The 20,628-nt window shown below is 39.4% G+C and overlaps 1 protein-coding gene and 1 long non-coding RNA gene across 2 annotated transcripts; both read left to right on the plus strand.

Annotated features, from left to right (window-relative positions):
- The first annotated feature begins 3,380 nt into the window (after positions 1-3,380).
- LOC145500498 (uncharacterized) lies at positions 3,381-19,443 on the plus strand. Its single transcript, XM_081480034.1, has 5 exons — positions 3,381-3,553; positions 3,787-4,149; positions 5,295-5,443; positions 18,239-18,410; positions 18,893-19,443. The coding sequence occupies exons 1-5, from the start codon at positions 3,517-3,519 to the stop codon at positions 18,997-18,999; spliced, it is 828 nt and encodes a 275-aa protein (XP_081336160.1). The 5' UTR covers positions 3,381-3,516; the 3' UTR covers positions 19,000-19,443.
- LOC145500512 (uncharacterized) lies at positions 14,047-16,324 on the plus strand. The gene is made up of 3 exons (XR_014051104.1): positions 14,047-15,035; positions 15,476-15,679; positions 16,005-16,324. It is a non-coding gene; the product is annotated as an uncharacterized LOC145500512 (long non-coding RNA).
- Positions 19,444-20,628: the final 1,185 nt, after the last annotated feature.

The following is a 20,628-nucleotide window of genomic DNA, read 5'->3' on the forward strand; positions in this document are numbered from 1 at the left end:
TAATTGCCGTCACTTTTAAAGCTTCTGTTTTATTTTCTTATTTCATATATATAAATACCGTAATAGGTGCAAAACACAGAAACTCAAGAATACAGTTATTTAGTTTAAATTACGATCAGACAGAAATCGAAGTCCAGTTTATGAGTTCGTTCATGTTTGTCCACTGACTAAGCCATCGTTCTTCCAGTTACAGCCAAGTGTCCTCGACATCCCTTGGCTGCTCACAATGTAATATGCTTCCCTTCCTCTGGAGATGGGTTAACTTCTTGTTCTGTGAGTCCATGGGTAAACCGCCCTCCCTCATGAACATCAACGGTCAAGCTCTCCTGGCATATCAAGTATTCTTCGTTTTCCTCCCTGAGAGTAGCAGACATTTCATCAGGCTTCGCTGCCTTTGGAGTTTGGGTCAGCTGCTTGTTCTGTGAGGCCATGGGTAACCCGTCCTCCGTCATAAACATCAACGGTCAAGCTCTTCTGGCAAATCAATTTTTCTTCGTTTTCCTCCCTGAAAATAGCAACCACTCCATCAGGCTTCCCTGCCTTTGAAGTTGGGTCAGCTGCTTGTTCTTTTTAGCTTTGAGATCAAAGGTAACCCGGCCGCCATCATGAGGGCGGAAGGTTGCAAGAGTCAAGGAAGACAATATTCAGTTTTTACAAGATTTTGTATTATTGTCGAGAAATAAATCTAAAACGTAAATGGTAACACAGTCTCCTACACAAAATGTGATTTTGTGGGATTAGGCAACCGAAACTGTCATGTTTTGTAGGAGGTGGGTCATGTGACTTTCAATCTATATTTAGGGGTGGGTCAGTCAGTTTTGTGCCAAATGGGATGGGTGGGTCATGTGTTTTCTAACCAGCACTTTACCCCACTTTGTAAATGTGACGTTCTGATTACATGTGGGAATCTCTTCCTCGACGAATTAACGACGATAATGGAAATTTTAGAAGTAATCGGAGCGTCACATTTATAAAGCAGCAGACTGAGATAGCTTGAGATAATATCCGAAATGTAAACTTCTTCGATTCTATTCAAAGCCCTTTTAAACGACTCAAAAAGATACAGAAACACTGGTAGATAACACTGCATTTATTTATTTATTTTTTATTTTTAATGCAGTGTTCGGGTCCCCTGTGGTCAGACAAGTCATTTAACGTTGTACCAGAACTGTCTCAAAGAGGAGCTTATATGATATGCTCCTGTCCCACAGTATTGTTTTAACCCCTCCCTCACCTACCCCCCCCCCCAAAAAAAAACAAACAAACAAACAAAAATACAAAAACAAACACAAAACAAAACAAAAACAAAAATCAAACAAACTAAAAACAAACGAAATAACCAAAGTGTGCAATGCTGAAGTTTTGTCGATCAGGAGTCGATGGAAGGCCGGGGGTAGTTCCCAGTCCTCCCCATGAAGTGGTTCAGGACAGTAGAATAATGCATACTTGACGCTTGTTCTAAGTAACCATGATCACGAGATTGAGGAAATAACTATGGTGGAACTAAATCAACTTTATAATCTTTTTTATTTAGTTGAGGTGGAAAAAAAAAGAAAAATAGTCCAACATGTGACGAACCGGTGAAGATTTTCTCAATCGAAGTGAAGAACATCTGCATTCATGGGTCTTCGTAAAAGACAGCGAAAGATTAAAAATTTATGCGTTCAGGCATGTAAATGTACTGTGCTGATTGTGCGTGCCGAATCAGATGATGAGGAAATCGTGTTTTCCTGTAGTTGTCCTGTTGGTAGTGTTTTCATCTCTTTTGGTTACTGTTGACGGATCGTTATTAAGTGGTAAGTTTCAATGTGAAGCTTTATTTAAGATTTTTGTTTCTATTTGACTGACCGCTTCAGTGATGGTTGTAACTCGAGTTTAACTTAAAAACTTAATCTTCATATCTTTTAACTACGTATGTCGTAAAATTCAGCTTACTAACAGGCTAGAATGTGCTGCGTCCACGTTTGAATGTTACGGAACTGAGCTTCCTTTTTTGTCTTAGTTTCCTAATAAGTTTTAGGAACTTGTGCTTCTCAAGTGAAACACAATATATAACACACAATACATAAGCTTTAGTTAATGATTTATTAACTACAGCTTATATATGTTTTGCCACCAAATTAACAGACCTTGTATTCAAACCCTCTCAAGCTCAGTGTAGTGCAAGTCTGGGATTAAATTGTCATTCCAGGATAAAATTAATAATAATTTTTTTTTGATACTGTGGTGGTAAAAAAACACACCATATAATCAGATAGGCAGAAGAGTGTCCCAGTTAACACTCCATTTGGCTTAGAGTTGCTATTAGGCTTGCAAAGAAAAATGTTAGTCTCACCTTCTCACCAAGTCTCGCATTTACCATTCACCTCCCCTCCCTATGCCCTCTCTTGTGTAAGGGTTTTTTGGTTGTGTGGACTGCAGACAAAGAGATAAAGATTTAATAAATACAACTAGGCTAGAAAGGAAACATGGTCAGATAAGAAGTAAATAGATGATTGATATTCTGCATGAAAGACATTTTAGTCATTGCGAGGCCTGATTTTGATGTCAGGCAAGATCAGAATTACTTTAATGAAACATAATGAGTTATCTTTTTTTCATATGCTTGGACATACCCGAGAATGTGTTTTGACTCTTCAAAGAAAAAAAATGGTATGAGAAAACGTTTTGTGAGAATATCTTAAGCTGGGAATAGTGAGATGTTAAAAGCTCTCTTACCAGAGATTTTCAACTTCCTGTCAAGGCACAAGTAATATGAGAGGAGGGGGGGGGGGGGGGGGGACACTCACATGAGTCCTTAATTGTTCCAGTCATGGCTTAGGGGAATTATAAGATTTGTAACATTCAATATGTACAGTAAATGGCTACTTTCCCTATGACTGAGGACTGAGTCCTAAGGTGTGCTTCCAGAAAATATCCAATAACCCACTCCGAATAGGGTTTGTGGAAATTTCACAGGGGAGGGGGAGGTCTTAAAGGTCAAAGTTTCTAAAGGAATTCAAAGTAAACCAAAACTAGAATTTCCAGAGGCATTGGCTGTGGGCCAGGGGGGGGGGGGGGTTAAACCATAAAGCTTTCTGTGGGAGGGGTATGGATATTCAAACCCTCCAGAGAATGGGGTAGAGATATTTTCTGGAACAGTACAAGGTAAATATTATAAATAATGCTAAATACAATAAGTGCATTTGAAATATTCACAATTAAAGCGTAAGTAATAAATTATTATTTGATACCAAAAGAAGATTCTTTTCACTTTTAATTTTACTTTTGGATTTTAAACTTCAACCAGAAAGGCCTAACAATTTGTACTATTCATTGAGGGACTCTACATTTGTTTTAAACTGCACTGTTTCAGTGGGAAATTATATGTAGGCATTGAATTTAACATGGCAACATAACAAGAAATGGTTATTTGGTGAAGTACAGCATATTGATACTGCCACAATACAACTGACATTATCAAGTACAAGCAGCAAAAACAATGGAATTTACTGGTGTGCTCCGAAACTTGGTAATATGTCACAAGGAGTTAACATATCTCTTATAGTGGCAGGTAACTGAATTAAGAGTTACGATTTCAATTAAGTTTGGACCCTCCTGTGTGAAAAGCCTTAAGTACATTTACTTTCAAAAAATACCAGATGATTTAATTTAAACTGTGTGAAATATTTAAGCATTCAAAATATTTACTGTACATCAATAAGACTTTTAGAGTAGCTTCAAATTAAAGCTCTTAGTTTCCTTTATGAAGCAAATCCTGGTAAATGTTTCCTTTTTTCTCTTCAGATTCACCCAGTCCTCCACGTAATTTAAGATACAGTGTTGTGGGTGCCATTAAGAGAGAGTATCGTGTGTTTTGGTCAGCATCAAGTGTTACTGGAGGTTTGCCTGTTAATTACTCTGTCAAGCTGTGTTTGAATGACTCCTTCGCTACAAATAATGGTGTCTGTAATTGGAGCAGTAACCCAGATTGCCGACCTACAAATGTTCTGAGTATAGATAAAGATTTCTTCTGTGTGCTACAGTATAGTGGAGATTTTGTTTCCCCATGTGAGACAAGCTGTAACTATACAGTGTCTGTGGTTGCTGAAAATGCTGTTGGAAGTGCGACAAGCTGGCGATATATGCCACTCATTCCACTGTATTCAGGTAATGCATCATGTGTTGGGTGTGGCACATGTACATATTGCCATTAGTGGTAATAATCAAGTTCTGAAAGTTATGATCCTTGATATTTTAGGACTGAATTCCTATCAGTACTTTTGAAGTGTCTTGACTTTCCAATTGTCTAAAGGTAGTCATGCACAACATGCAGTACACACTGGGTCAATTCATCTTTAGTTAACAAAACAAAAATGTCCCCAATACATGGATCATACATGTAGGGTGAAAGTGAGGGACATATCTTGTTGAAAAGGATTTATTTATTGCCTTAAATATATTGATTTCAGCACTAACCATGAAAATCATAGTCATGGTAAAATACATTCATTTGTATGTTTGTTGAAGGTATGAAACAATTAGTTGAAGGATTTGAGCTTGCATCTACTGATCATATCTTTGATTTGAAAAGTCTGCTTCTTAAATGGTCACTGAGGGCTGTTTACTTACAAGGGAAATTCAGTAAAGATAGAGTTTTTATTGACATGTACAATATTTCAAATGGATATTCGTGTTTTTTTTTTCAATATAGCCTTTCTCTCCCAAGATGTTTCCTTTACGTCCCTTCCCATGTGCTCCTGTCCCACCCCTCCCTGTCGTCACCCATAGTTAAGGTAGAATTGACCACAAAAGGTTGCATGGTACATTTGTAGCTGACCAGCTTTAAATCCATTTGGTCTAATGGTAGTAATGCACCCTACCCTCCATTCTGCAGTGCATGTCCCCTCTCATCACCCCTCCCCCATGCTCAACACTTTGGTTGCTTTGTTGACTGTACGGGCCACTGGGTGAGGAAAACCCTTATGGATCCACAAATTTAGAACTACACGGCCTGTATACTCACTGCAGGCTGCTGCTTGAAAATGTGCCTGTCCAATTAAATGTATTCATGAACACTTGGATTACAAGTTGGATTACAAATAATAAATCTCAGACCGTGTAAAACACTAATAATTGTGACACAGCTTGCACTTTGTGTTGTTTCATGTGTTGCACTAATCTGTATTATGCTCTGTGCTCTCCTGGCTAATATTTCCCTGTCTGCCGGCTACATGTATTATAAAATTCATATTTTGTTGTTTTTGAATTAATTCAATCTAACGTTTTTGTTTTTGACTTTTTCTAACTTTAAGCTACCCCTTTGCCTCCTTTGAGTTTCAATGTTGTCACAACTGATAAGCAGAATGAATTAAGAGTCAGCTGGACTGCAAGGGCTGCATGGAGATACACAAAGATGGAATACAAAATACTGTACCATGCAAGAAATGAAATGGAAAACAAGGTTTGTTGGTATTGCATAGTGTAACTCTACTGCTGTTGTTTTTGTTTTAGTCGATTAGAAGTGAGACACTGAGTTCTAAGTTTTTAATAAAACTGAAAAACTATTCTTGGTTTACTGTGAAACTGATAAAACCATGAAGAGTTTAGTTTGATTTTGACAGGTCAGTTGTGTACTGACAAGTCACAGTAAAGTTCAATACATGTGAACAAACCTCAAACCAATAATTATTACTGTTGCTATTTCAGTTAGATGGGCGCAGTTAGCATTTCTCGAGGCTACATCAAGAACTTAAAGCCTAACGTTAATGAGGGGATCAAGGCCTTTAGAGAGTTACTAGATCTTTGATCTGTTTGATTACTGTTATGACCAGCCACGAGTGAATGCAAACATACACTAATTTATTCAGTAAAAAGCGAGTACATCACGTGATCATGGAGAAATGCCAATCACAACATACCTCTCCTCTAGAATTACCGGTTATTCGTTCATAAACTCCTCATGTAAATTGGAACAACTAAATCACAAACTATTTGTCCTCTATGTCAACCACAGTCCCCGTGATAAAGTCACGATTCACACAGGTAGTCTTTCAAATACCCAGGTCTGGCCCTTTTCCACACAGGGCGTGTCCCCAGAGAACTTGCTTTAAAGGGTGTCTGGGTAGGTGCTGCCGGTGGAGACTTAGGAACCTCAAGATGGTCGCTAACACCAGGGGTGGGTGGTGCTGCATCACGTTCAGGCAAGACCACTGATATCATGCTGGGTGTCACACTTGTAACTGGCTCCCCCAGCCACATCATTCTCACGGCTTTGAACATGGTCTTGGTGCCGCCGGATGACTGTCTTGTTGTCCAGCTGAACTTGAATTGATAGTGGACCAGTTATCTCAACGACAGTCCCTGGCATCCAGGCCTTCTTGTTTCGGAAATCCTTAGCATAAACAGCCTGTCCCTCTAGAATGTCCCTCTCCTTAGCATGGTAATCATGTGCTGCCTTCTGCTGAGACTGTTTATTCCTAACGCGATTTGCTACGCTTGGAACAAGCTGATTCAGCTGTGTGTGCAATCTCCGTTTCATGAGTAATTCTGCTGGTGGAACTCCGGTCGTACCATGAGGGGTGGTGCGGTAACTAAGGAGGAATTGTGACAACTTTGTTTGGACACTTCCATCCTCTATCTTCTCATAGCCTTCTTTAAAGATTCGCACAGCCCTCCCTGCCAAGCCATTTGAGGCAGGGTGATAAGGTGCCACTTTGATGTGCTCGATTCCATTCCTTTTCATGAACTCCTGGAATTCCGAGCTGGTAAAATTGCTACCATTGTCGCTGGGAGGCCATGTGTAGCAAACATCTCTCTCAGCTTTTCAATTGTGGCAGTCGACGTGATAGACTTCATGCGATGCACTTCCAACCGCTTCGAGTACGAATCCATTACTACAAGGAACATTTCTCCTTTGTAAGGGCCCCTGCGTAGTCAAGGTGAATTCTTGACCAAGGGAGTCCCGGTCACTCCCAGGGGTGTAATGGTGCTTCTGCGGGTGCACTCTGGTTTGACTGACATTTGTCGCAGCCCTTCACGTTCTTCACAATCTCTTGATCCATGCCTGGCCTCCATACATAGCTTCGTGCCAACGCTTTCATGCGAGATTCTCCCGGGTGGGCTTCATGCAGCTCAGTGAGTATTTTTGATCTTCCTTGTTGGGGTACAGCCACGCTGGCACTCCAAAGTACACAGCCATCTTTTACGCTTAATTCACTCCGCTCGGTGAAGTAAGGGTTTACCTCTTCAGAGTTGTTTTTGGTTGGCTATCCTTCTAAGATGAAGCGCAGCACCTGTGAGAGGATTGGATCCCTCTTGGTCCACTCTTTGATGTGCCCACTATGTACAGGTGTGTCTTCCAAATGCTCCATTAACAAGATTGTTTCACCTGGAACTGGGTCTGACCAGCCTTGTACGATATCTTGTACTCGTAAGCAGACAAGGTCAGGGCCCATCGCTGGATTTGCGGTGCAGCAAGCGCTGGAATCCCTTTCTTCTCAGTCAATCAACCTCAAAAGGTTTATGATCTGTCTTGATAGTGAATAACTGTCCATAAAGAAATTGATGGAACTTTTTAACTCCGAAGATCATGGCTACCTCCTCCTTATCTAAGGTCGAGTAATTTCTTTCAGCCTCGTTTAGAGATCTGGACATGTATCCTATTGGACGTTCAGTTCCTCCTTCCATTTTGTGGGATAACACCGCTCCCACACCATAATCGGAAGCATCAGTGGCAAGTACAAGTTCCTTGGCTGGGTGAAAATGTACTAGTAGCTCAGCTCACTGCAACAGTTCCTTAGATTTCGCAAAGGCCTCCTGTTGTTCCTTTCGCCACTGCCATGTTGATCCTTTCCTTAAGAGCTGGTGTAAAGACTCCAGGATGGTTGCTACATCAGGTAAGAATCTATCGTAATAGTTTAGCGTGCCCAGTAAAGCTCATAACTGACTGACATCCTTTGGTTCCGGCACATTCTTGATTGCATCCACTTTCGCCACCACAGGTTGAATGCCATCGCCACTGATTACCTACCCACAGTACGTGACTTCAGGTTGCATGAACAGACATTTTGCCAAACGTAGCTTTAATCCTGCTGTGAAGAGCTGGCTAAGCACTGCTTCTAGGTTGACTAGATGATCTGGGTCATCCTTGCAGCTGACTAAGATGTCATCAACTTTTAAGACAACATGGGGGATGCCTTGCAATAAATTCTCCATTGTATGTTGGAAACTTCCAGGTGCTGACGAAACCCCAAAGGGCAGTCTGTTATATTGATAGAGTCCCTTGTGAGTGTTGATTGTAGTGAATATTTTCGATTCCTCATCCAATAATAACTGTTAGTATGCCTGTGACATGTCCAGCTTGGTGAATTTAGTTCCTTTTCCTAGTGTGGCAAGCAAGTCCTCAGTCTTGGGGATTGGATAATTATCCAACTTTGAGACTTGGTTAACGGTGCACTTATAGTCGCCACAAATACCCACTGATCCGTCTTGTTTCACCACTGGATTATAGGTGCGGCCCACTCTATGAACACTACCGGAGATATTATGCCTTCACTCTGCAATCGATCCAGTTCCTTTTCGACTTTTGCTTTAAGTGCATACGTTACAGGAGGACCCTTCATGAACTTGGGTGGAGCACTTGGGTCGACATAGATTTTGGCTTCTGTGCCCATCAGTGCACCCAGTCCTTCCCCAAAAATGTTCTTGTGTGCATCTAGGATCTTCTGCAGCTGAGGGTACCCTCCTGGATGTTGAAAATACTGTTCCAGTTAAGCTTAATATTTGAAGTCAGTCCCTTCCAAGTAAATTGGGTCCAGAACTCTTCACCACCATGGCTGGTAAATTATGCTGTTGATTCTGGTACTTGACAGGAATCAGTACCACCTTAACACCTTGTTCCCTGGAAACTTCGTCCACTAAATGTGAAGGCTGCTTCTTCTTCCCCTTTGCTGGCTTGCTGTCTCGTGAACCGGTATGTTTACCTTCCCGCGTTCTGGAATCGGTTCCTTTGCCCGTCTTTTTCTTCTGCCTTTTCTCGCCACGACACTCTTTGGCTATGTACCCTCGTCGTCCGCATTTAAAACACTGAGCGTCTCTAAATCGACAGGCTGAAGCTTCATGTTTCTCCCATAACGGTAACACTCTGAATCTGGACGACTATCTTTAGTTCCGTTCATGTCTCGAGCGTTGACCTGATTAACGCTGCTGGGGGTCGTGTTGGACTGAATATCAGCCACATGCTTCGCTGCTAACTCTTCTCCCAACGCAATCTCCTCGGCCTTCTTGAGTGTCAACTCTCGTTCCGCCAGTAATTGCCGCTGGATTTTTTAAATTATTTATACCAAAGACCAACCGATCTCGTAGCATTTCTGGTAACGTGTCGCCAAAATTACAATGCTCGGTTAGCTTACGCAATTCTGCCACGTATGCCGCAACTCCTTCGTCTTCGTTTCGATTTCCGCTATGAAATTTATAACGCTCCACTATCTCACTTGGCTCCGGTGAAAAGTGCTTCTCAAGTGTGTCGACAATCTTCTTAAAAGTTGTTTCCACTGGCTTCGCTGGTTGAAGTAAATCCCTCGCAAGTGCGTACATTTTACTCCCGCAAACACTGAGTAGAATTGCTCGACATTTCGCCACACCTTCCACCTTTTTCGCTAGGAAATACTGTTCCAACCGCACCACATACTGGGTCCATGATTCTTCTGATTCTTTGAATTCGCATATTTTTCCGTAGGTCGCCATTCCTGTACGAATCTAGAATGAAATGCCTCGTCGCCAAATGCAATGACCAGCCACGAGTGAATCCAAACATACACTAATTTATTGAGTAAAGAGCGAATACATCACGTAATCATGGAGAAATGCCAATCACAACAATTACATCGTGTATTGTCATTGCTTCTGTATACATGCCTTATTAGCCTTGATAGCGGAGCTCCGGCGGCCCGAAGGGCCGCCAAGCGGAGCCCCATACCCATATAGGGAAGAAAAGGAAACCCATGAATTGATTTTCTCATGGTATCATGGCTAGCGGTATTGCTCGTGGGCGCGTACGCACGACGGCGACGACGACGACGACGGAGTCGCGCAAGATGGCGGCCATACTCCAGCTAATAGGTTGACAGAGACATGCACCCTCGGTTTGTAGCGGGAGAATGCCATTTTTCTTGGCGGGATTTTTAAAGAAAAACGATAGCGGAGGTTGATCTAATATTTTTAAGACAGGGTTGCACTGAAGCAAAAAACAGAAAGCAAGAATTAACAGGCAAAGAAGTAGCGAAGAAGATTGCGAAAAAGACTGAGCGGGCCAGCGCTGGGGAAGGAGGCGAGACAGTACTGAACAATGCCGTGAATTATAGTTAGTCAAGGGTTAGAGAAAGGAGGTGAAATAATACCGAACAATGTCGTGAACCAAAGCTAACGAGGGCTATAGAAAGGAGGCGAAAGTACCCGACAAATTGATTCAGAAGACTGCAGAACTCCCCATGGCCAAGTTCAAAATTCGCGCGAACGTGATGCTGTGCAGCCGTGCAAGAAAATTCAAAAGTCACCTGATTTGGTCAGGTGATGAACAAGAGAAATCAAACGTGCCCGAGTGTTTTAGGGAAATTACAAAACAGTAAAAGTAGCGGAAAGAAGTGGTTGGTTCGTTGATTTATCGAAAATATAACTTCAGTTCAGTCTTCACAACTTTTGCTGCAAGTTTCTGCCCGGAAGATTTACACTGGCCGAACTGAATTGCCAACTTGCGGTAAGTGACTTTTGTTGTTGCGTTTGCTATGAAAATTAACAAGTTGCCTCGGCGATATAAGCTTATTTTCAATTGGAATCCATTAAAAGTCTTCCTTATTTGAAGCCATGCTGTAAGAGATTTTAAAAATTGCATCGTTTTAATTTCGCTCGTCTCTAAACAATAACACGTGGGTCGCTTTGGAGGTTGCTGTAAGTTGTAAACAAATTAAGTTTTCTGTCGATTTTCGTCGTCAACTTAAGCTTATAACCTCACGTCTAAAAATAAGCTTAACCAAAACCGTACTTGTAAACACGGCCGGGCGAGTTATGAAGTTTTCTCTGAGTTAGTTAGCACTGCCGCTTCGTAGACTGCTAAAATTTCTTCTTCTCTTGTTGAAAACCAAGGAAGGTCTACAAACCATTTTAAGCCGAAGCGAACAGGATTTGCTAAATTTAATTTTGTTCCTATGTGAATATTTGCATATTGTGATTACAAAGTATGGAGAGTTCCTCGTTTTGTTAGTTCAACTTATTCGGTTTGGCGAAATGCTTTTGTGAATTCCGAGTTTAATTTGGTTGAAGACTGGTAAAGCTACTGCCAATAAAATGACTGCAAAGCTAAATTAAGCCGTCGGCAAAAATACAGACTCTCAGTAATATTCGAATTTAAGCGGGAATAATTTTTAAACTTTAACACCGCAAGCTTAAACGAATTTTCTTTATCCTCTCTTTTATTCGGTCACCTTTCATTGAGAAGGGATTTGCTGTTGATACTCGAGCTCAGATGTAGTGATATGCATCTTGTGTTTATAATGCAGATTTCCTCGTTTCATTTTGTTGTCTGTCCAATTAGTTCGGTTTGGTGAAATGCTTATATGGTCCAAAATGTCGAGTAGACGATTATGCATGGCAATCCTGTCTGCAAATAAAGCTCTGCTTTGATTTTGATTGGCTATTTCATTTTATTTGTGCCATTGCTTTTGGTTGGGGGTACATGGACCCTATTTTCTTAATAAGAGGTTATTCCCCAATGCGGTATTTACACTTAATATGGAAATGTTCCTAAAAAGTGAGATGGTACTAATTAACTCGGTAAATTGAACAGTGTAATAGAAGTTCTTGCCCTGACCATTTCTCGGTAATAAGAAGAACTTTTACATACATATATACACAATTTAGTTGGAGAGAACATTGATCTCCTATCTCCACTCTCTCTCTCTCTCTGCTCTCTTCTTCACACTAATTTTTTATTAACTAACTTATTAAATGAATGTCACTGACTGTTTTCTTTGTTGTGCATGCATACTTTTTTGCTCGTCGAAGAAAGTTTCAGTTTCTTCCTGGCTGTACAGTTTCCTTTCTCCTGTCCTGTACCAATTCGATTGTGATATAACTTTGTGAATTCTCTATTCTCCTTAAATTTTATCTCATCAGGTTGATAGAATGCACTCTCAGAATGTTCCATCATTGTCTTCAGTCGCTACAATTTTCCGGAAAAAAGCAATAGTTTTCTTAATTTCCTTTTACTTTGTCTTAGGACTTTTTAGCATGCCTGTAATTGGCCCATGGGCATTACGGGAGAATAATTTTCAAGTAAAGAATTACATTCGTTTTAGTGTTGAGTATTTTAAATTGTTATGAATTAGGCATTTCTTTTTATTTTTCATTTTTTATATTTTTTATTTTAGTCACACGCAATGTTTTATGATTTTACTGAGGTATACCATGTAAATGTATCAATAATGCACTGGAATTGGCCAATCAGAGTGTGCATTATATCAGCTTTAAACACAAACCATATATAATAAATGACTTGTATGTAAATTATATTTTTATTACAGAGAACTGGACAGGGCAAGAATTTCTTTTGTGAATTTATAGATTGATTCCTCTCAGTGCTGTCAAAATGTCTCAGGAACCTTCATTTCTGATAATCTATTATTTTCCACCATACCTACAGCACAGAAGCTCACCAAATCCTAACTGATAACTAACATGTGTGTATCTCTAGCCTTTGCTGTGTGCTACATGTATGTTCTGTTATCCTGCCTTAACTGCTAGAAACAATTTTGACAGAGCTGTTGCAACAGTTTCACTTAAATTGAATTCCAGCAACAGCGCTACATGTAGCAGTGTTATTGAGTATGAACTTTATGGAGGATTTTAAATTTTTATTTTTTTATGATTACAGACGACAACAAAATATACACGTGTATACATAACCTGATGTTGGTGTTGGTTACAAACCGTAGTTCATAATGGTCATCCTATTACAGGGAAGGGAGAAAAGTTCAGAGAGTTTAGAACATTTCTTCCCCCAGCACACCTTCTGTTTATAGGTGCAATAATTGAGAGGTTATATATATATACGAAGAGTAATGTAAAGTTACTGTATAAACTTAGCATTAAAATCTGACATTTGAACGCCTCCTTTGCTAAAATTAGTCACGATTTAATTATTATCACTCCCTGTGAATTCATAGAGATTCCAGAGGCAAATTATCACCTAATGTGGAAGTCCTGTCTTCAAGTGAGGGAAAATGACACAAAAGAGTTACAATGAGAGTAAAAAGAATTGTGAATGTTGATATGGTGTACATTATACATCATGTAAAGGTATTTGGTGAGTGCCAAAGGCATAACATTTCATGTATTGCTTTTTCAGGACAAAATATATAACGTTTTAAAAGGTGTGATCAGAAAAATAATGAGTACATTGTCCAGGCAGCACCAGTTTATGGACGGCATATGCAGACAGTGAGAGGAACTGTAAACACTATCACGTAAGTTAGTTTTATGCTTATGACTTCTTGTTCTTGGATTTTGTGTCATTTCATCACAAGAATAGGTAATGAAAGATGCAATAGTTGTTGCAATATATTTTTGAAGGAAAACTTATAAGTCTGCCTACGCTGGATAACAGCCATGTGTAAACTGAATGTGAAGCAAACACTCTGTTAAAGACGGGGCAACCCTAAAACCCAGAAACTGGAATCCGGAATCTGGAACCAAAAACCGGAATCCAGAAACTGGAACCGGAATCCGCAAATCAAAGAAAATAAGTTCTTCAAATACACGAAAATTGTTTCGCTTAGCTTTTCGACTGTAAAAAGTAAGCTGCCAAGTGAAAAGAACCTCAAACTTAACCATTTTTGAAACAGAAATTCCCCGTCAGTTGAAATCGTGCAACCGTTATTTTTAGTGAGGGCTATGATTATGAGAATCGCAGTAAAGTGCGTCTTAATTTTATTCCAAGCACCTCGAGAGTGTCTAAAATAAGCTTGCTGGTAATTGCCATTTTGTGTTATAAGTGATCTTCAATTTACCGGGAGTATAAGTTTATCCTTTATGTCTAGTAGATACTGAACAAGATAGAAAATGTCATAGAGAACAGGATATCCATCAGTGGCAGCCCCCTGTACATTGATGGTCACGCCCCCCACTTTCGAAGTCCAAGGGCTAACCCATCTGGTGTAAATATGAAATTTGATTTTTCCAACAGATGCGAGACCAATTCCAGATTAACACAATTTCCACACTGATACTGTGACAAATCAGCATTTCATATTCTTGGCGGCCATCATATTAAAACAATTTGTAGAAATGTTGCACACTTACTTCCGTCTGCTTCTCACTTGCTAACAGATCAGACCACATGTTGTTAAAAGATGCTAAAAGACTGCCAGAAACTCACTGCAATAGCCTATAATAGCTTGTTGTTAATGTGCTGCTCACCAGTCTTCTCAGAGCAATTTGATCTAGACAAGAAGCAGGCTCTCACCAGGGCCAGCTTGAACAAAAGATGTGTAACTTAGCCTATGAGCAGGCTGTTATGTTTGGGCTGGGGGCGTGAGTGGCAAAGCCGCATGAAGGCTCTTGGTGACATGCCAATGCAGAAAAACACTAGACACCTATTTAGCCTGCTCAGACACTAGAGACAGATACTAGAGCCTGCTCACAGGCTATGAGTAACTCTATCCACCCAAAAAATCAGTAACCCTGACTGGATAGTGATGTACCCAATGGATAGCTTTATGCAGCTTTTGAACAACCGGGCCAGATATATAGCTAAGGGTTGTTCAGAACTAGTCAATAATTTTTTTAGCAATTAAAGTCTGTGGCTGAAGTAAAGCCAAGAAAATAAATAACAACAAAATAATTTTTGCTCACATTTATTTATTAGACATGCTGTTTTTAGTTGACCAGTGCTACTACATAGTAATGTGAAGTTGAAGGGCACAAATTTAAAAACACGCCCAGTGTCAACTTGTCAAATATATGAACTGGCCAGACAGTGTAGATTAAAAATTCTCTGAAAGGTAAGATGTTTCTTAAACATTATTTTGTAATTAATGATTTCTCAGACATTGTTTTCTTCAAGAAAAGATTCATACCCCACATGGAGGTTTTTTCTCTATTAGAGCTCTTGATTCCTGATACTTTAATTTGGAATTTCTAAAGACTGGCCATGAATGGGTGTTGGGTGTGAATATCTTCTGGAACTGCACATTCATTCATTGAGTAAGCAAGAACATCAGTATTTATCCTGACAAACTCTGATTTTCTTCTGGAAGCTGAACTCATATACAGTTGTGCAGTTATATGTACAACCAAACAGCCTGGATGACCCTGTGATTGGGACTGTGCACATTGTTGTAACCCTCAATGTTCCAGCTTCTTGTTTGAAGCAAATTGCATTTGCTCTTGAAAGCAAGTGGCGAAGTTCATAACAGTTATGTAAGTTTGCTTTGTATTTCAGGGCAGAGCCTGCCACAGTGAAAGTTGGAGTACCGACCCCTAGCATTTGATTCACTACTAACACTCAGTAAACAAGTAACAATGAAGTACACTGTATATCAAAGAAAGGAATTACATGCCTGTTCCTGTCAGTCAATATATGAACAGTTTACAGATGGGGAGCCTGTATTAAAACATCAAAGATTTTCAAAGCAACCATGTCCTGGTGAGATATTTCTGAGGAAATATAAATTTAAGGTCCTTAATGATTGCTTATAGGCAAGGATTTTTATTGTAAACAATATCTTACTGAGTGTATTTTTCTTGTGTACTAATTGTTGTAGAACACAGACATCACTGTTATGACAGAGATATTAATTTGTGAAAAGTTCTATAAACAAATGCATCTGGGAGCAAATTAATTTATCATGGATGCAGCTTCTGAGAGATCCCCAATATTAATGGAACATACACTGTTCATACATGTAAAAGAGTTCAGTAATTTATTACTCATGATTGTAATGCTTTGTTTGGTTTCTCTGTATTTACAGACAACTTGATGGGATTATAGATTCTGCACCAAGTTCATTGAATAAACTGACTTGGAGGTTCAGTTCTGCAACCCATCCTGTTTGTAGTAATATCATAGCTGCAACATTGTGACAGATACACTGCATTACAGTATTAAGAAACACATATTAACTAATTATTTTTAAGTTCCTTTTAAATTAATCAGTTTTTCTTAGAGATAATTTACTCATGGTTGAAATAATTGGCTTTTTGGCTTTAAAATGATATTTACTGAGCTTTTAAATCAATTTTGTGATGATCTGCATTGGATATGGCATAAATTGATATTTTGCCAACACGAAATGGAGAACTGGGTCTTAAGGAAAGTTGCAGGATTAGCATTTTTATAGAAAGAAAGGGTTGAGAAATTTGTGACATTCTACAGACAGCCTTGCCATTCGCAATGTCCAATAAGGTTAATTTGTTCCATTCTGTTGTAAAAATAGTGTTCTCTAATTTATAAATTATTTCAATCTGTTGTTTAAATGATTGCCTTATAACCCCATGTCTGGCTTGGTGCATGTAGGATATTGATGTATTTTTTAGCCATTTTGCTGTAAATTATCTTAATTGATGTGTCAATCAAAACATATCTTGGAAATGCTGGGCTCTTCTGACAAATGTACCTATGCCTGATAACCTTGGAGTGCATTTGGTTGTGTAGTGCAGACAAAATACATGTACATAATAACTTCCTCTTAGCTTACTGATAATTCTTGGTATAATTTAATCATAGCAAAATTAATTAATGGAACCCAATAACAGCTCTTGTAGTCCACAATGCCAGTCGAGAAAAAGAACAAATCACATTGAAATTGAATAATAAAATTATAATTAGAAGCCTATGCAAGTATTCATGATCAGCAAAAAAAAATATCGTAAGTACCATTCATGCGAGGGTGATTTTGCTTATTGCAAACCCTTCCAGCAGGAGGAGACTCCGTACAATAGTGAAGATGGCTAAATGTATCTTTGGGGACAAGTTAGAAAACAAAACTTTCCAACTTTTCACCTATGTATACTGTTTTGGTATTTTTGTGAGATTTCATTTGGTAGAGATTCAGGGACTGAGTATATTGTAACCACTGCATTTCAATCAGTCCCCACAACAAAAAAATGTGTAAACTTCTTTTGTGTGGGAGTCCCCATGTTAACTAAGGAAGAATATAATGATTAATAACAATGCCTTGTCTTTCTGAATAAGGTAGGAAAGAACAAGAAATGCCACCAAAAAGCAGAGAGGACAGTTCTGTTCTGTGATCAAGATTTTTGGTGGCTTCCAAGAAATCCTTGAAATCATGGCTCTATATTTCATAATCACACCATCTTACACCTTGATCTGCTGATGTAATACTAGTTCCGGCTGAAACTATTAAATCATTCGCAATTTACCTCATACATGTTGGATTATTTTCATTAGAAACAACATTCCGAAAAACAACTGAGGAGCTCCGCTTTTAGGCTGGCCTAAATCTATATATTATAGCTGTTGACTCGTTTTGATCTAGCTACATAACTATGACCCTGAAGTTTAAGAGCTGAATTATTGTAAAAACCTTTCTGCAAATTTGTAATAGTAAAACTTGGTCTTCAATGACGTTAACAATCCTCAGACTCGTCTTGTTTAATATGCTATTTCTGGACTGTTCACGGTTTCCTGAGTTTCACAGTAATAGTTAAATACTCATAGAAAAATTATTCCGTTGATACTGATTCGCTAACATCAGTGCAGTTCTTGAAAGTGTTAGCTCAAGAGCAAGAAGTGTAGCAAGGGACAGTGCAAATTAAGGGGGTAATACCATGGCAAAAGGTGTATAATATTCACCGGCGCAAATTGTTTTCACAAGATGTTCAGAAGATAATTTACCGAAGTTAGTAGAAAGGCACTGAAAGTCTGCCAACTGTCATCCTTGGTGCATTGTTTATTGAAGGTGGCTGAAGCTCACCCTAAGTCTTTTGAGCAACCTTTCTGAAAAATTTACAGCGTGACTCAAAAAACCGTGAAAACTTTAGTTTGATTCTGACATGTCGTGTACTGACCAATCACAAAAAAGTTCAGGAAATTCGAGCAAACCTCTCAACCGCAAAATAATTACAGTTGCTGTTTGCAAATAATTTTATTTGGTTTCCTTGCGTCTAATTGGCTTTTTCATTGCTACACAATAAGATATTTCCATAAATATTTCTGTTCTTCTTCTGTTCTTTTCCCTTGTAGACCAAGGTTATATCTATTAAAAACAGCTCGACAGAGGTTACCTTGCTCAAGCGATTGAAGGCATTTATGGAGTATTACGTCTACATAATAGTCAGATTTGTTAATGAAGAAGGAAAGAAGAGTGCTCCAAGTGAAGTGCAAGGACCACGCATTGTGAAAACACCAGCTGGGGGTATGTCTTCTGTGCTAATACAGCTGTACAAGCATGTTAGATCAAAATAGTTTATTTTTTGTATGTGCAGTTTAAACTCTTGTAAATGTAAGTAGACCCCTTTCAGACAAAGGTGTTTTGCTTTAGAAAGCATATTTAATACCACTTTACTAACTCCGAATTCTGAACCGCTTGCTTGGCTTGCATTGTACATGTGTGTACATGTATAAAACCTCTTGTACTAGCACAAAGTTATTAATATTGCTAGTTAACTTGTCATATACATTTTGCATGGTCCAATAATTCAGCAACCGACCTTTAAAATACAGTCATGTGCTGATACAAGAAGGTTCACAAGATTTTCTTTTTGAGCAAGAAAATGACCATTTACATTGTGAATACTTTTTAAATAGTACAGTTAAAACATAGAAACTGCAATTACAATGTAATTAATTTAATTTATTGTTAATATTTATGTAATTGTTTTGCAATTTAAATTTTAGAACCAGATACTCCATCGAAGGTGATAAGAGATCGGTCAGCGATCTTCCCTGGTAATACTGCTCTGAGGAATGTTACAGTAGAGTGGGAGGTGTGTATTAGCTTTTGAAATTACACTGCCTATATAGGAACACTGATAATGAAGCTACAGTTTAATAATTGTAATATATATTACATTTTTTATTTAATGGTACTAGAAATGATTTCAACCGACGGCTTTTCATTGTTACTGAGTGGTCAGCTTCTTACTTTTCCACCTTCCTTCTCGTGCGCCTGCCTGCCTGTTTGGCAAACTCCCTGGTTAGCACCCTTCAGTCCTGTAGTGTATTGAGCCAGCGGTTGACATTATGAGCATGCGCACTTATGCGCATTCTGTTCCATGTGCTTCGATTGCAATAAACCAAATACATGACAGTGGCGACGAGGATAAAGTCGTAGGAAAACGTCGAAAATATGACTGCTATCGGGAAGATAGAGAGTTTTGATGAGACACAAGAGAAATGGGAAACTTATGCGGAACGTGTAGAACAGTTTTTCTTAGCAAACAACATCGATGAGGACCACCAAGTGCCAATCTTGTTAAGCTCGATCGGCAGCAAAACGTACACATTGTTGAGGGACCTTCTTTCACCGGATAAACCAGCCACGAAGAGCTTCCAAGAGATCGTCACGACCCTTCAGCAACACTTAAGTCCTAAACCATTGGAAATGGCAGAACGCTTTCGTTTTTACAAACGAAATCAGCGAGGAGAAACCGTGTTGGCCTACGTAGCAGAACTGAAGAAACTAGCGACTCACTGCAATTTTGGCGCGAACCTTAACGAAGCTTTACGGGATAAATTGGTATGTGGCCTTCAAAATATGCAGATACAAAGGCGTTTGCTTTCAGAAGCAAAACTGAAATATTCCAAGGCTTTGGAGATAGCCGTAGCGATGGAAACTGCCGTTCGTGATGCTTCGGAATTGCACAGTGAGCTGTACGCAGAACCTCGAGTTGACAAGATCTCAGATAACAGTAAACCACCGCCACCGCCACCGCTGCCGCCGCCGCCGCCACCGAACCTCACGCCTAAAGGTTGCTATCGATGCGGAGGAGACTCGCACGCATCACACAATTGCAGATTCAAGGACCAGACATTTTATCATTGTGGGAAGGTGGGCCATATTTCCAGAGTTTGTAACTCGAGACGACAAGGTAAGCCGAAGCAACCACCCAAAACACCACAAAACACTCAAGTCCATACTGTTCAGTACAGTGAAAGTGATGAATTTGAAGATGTGTTAGGAAGCATGAAGATACGCAATGTGAGGAAACCGAGCAGTAATGTTATCTGGGTAGATCTGAAAGTAGAAGGGAAACCGTTGAAAATGGAACTGGACACAGGCTCGGTTGTGTCGATCATTCCATATGATTTGTACAAGGAGAAATTTAACGACAAACCCTTGCATAAAACGGAACTAATGTTGAAAACCTACATGGGGGAAAGCATTGTTCTACTGGGAGTGCTTAAGGCAACTGTTGAGTACAAAGGTCAGCAACCCTTACTGTTGGATCTGTATGTGGTTAAGAATATGGGCCCGGTGTTGATGGGAAGGGATTGGCTCTACAAGATACGGCTGGATTGGTATGCTATTAAATCTCTGAAAGCTTCACAAACCCCACCAATTGCTAACGAGCGTCTGCAGACCATGCTAGACAAATACTCTGATGTTTTTGAAGATAAACTTGGAACATTCA

This window comes from Orbicella franksi, chromosome 10 (assembly GCF_964199315.1).
Source record: "Orbicella franksi chromosome 10, jaOrbFran1.1, whole genome shotgun sequence".
Taxonomy (NCBI): Eukaryota; Metazoa; Cnidaria; class Anthozoa; order Scleractinia; family Merulinidae; genus Orbicella; species Orbicella franksi.

Excerpts from the sequence above, each read along its gene's own strand:
- LOC145500498 (XM_081480034.1), top strand. The coding sequence starts at position 3,517 with ATGTCACAAGGAGTTAACATATCTCTTATAGTGGCAG. Across the intron at positions 5,444-18,238 it reads GAAATGAAATGGAAAACAAG|ACCAAGGTTATATCTATTAA; the intron begins GTTTGTTGGTAT and ends TTTCCCTTGTAG. Across the intron at positions 18,411-18,892 it reads TGTGAAAACACCAGCTGGGG|AACCAGATACTCCATCGAAG; the intron begins GTATGTCTTCTG and ends TTTAAATTTTAG.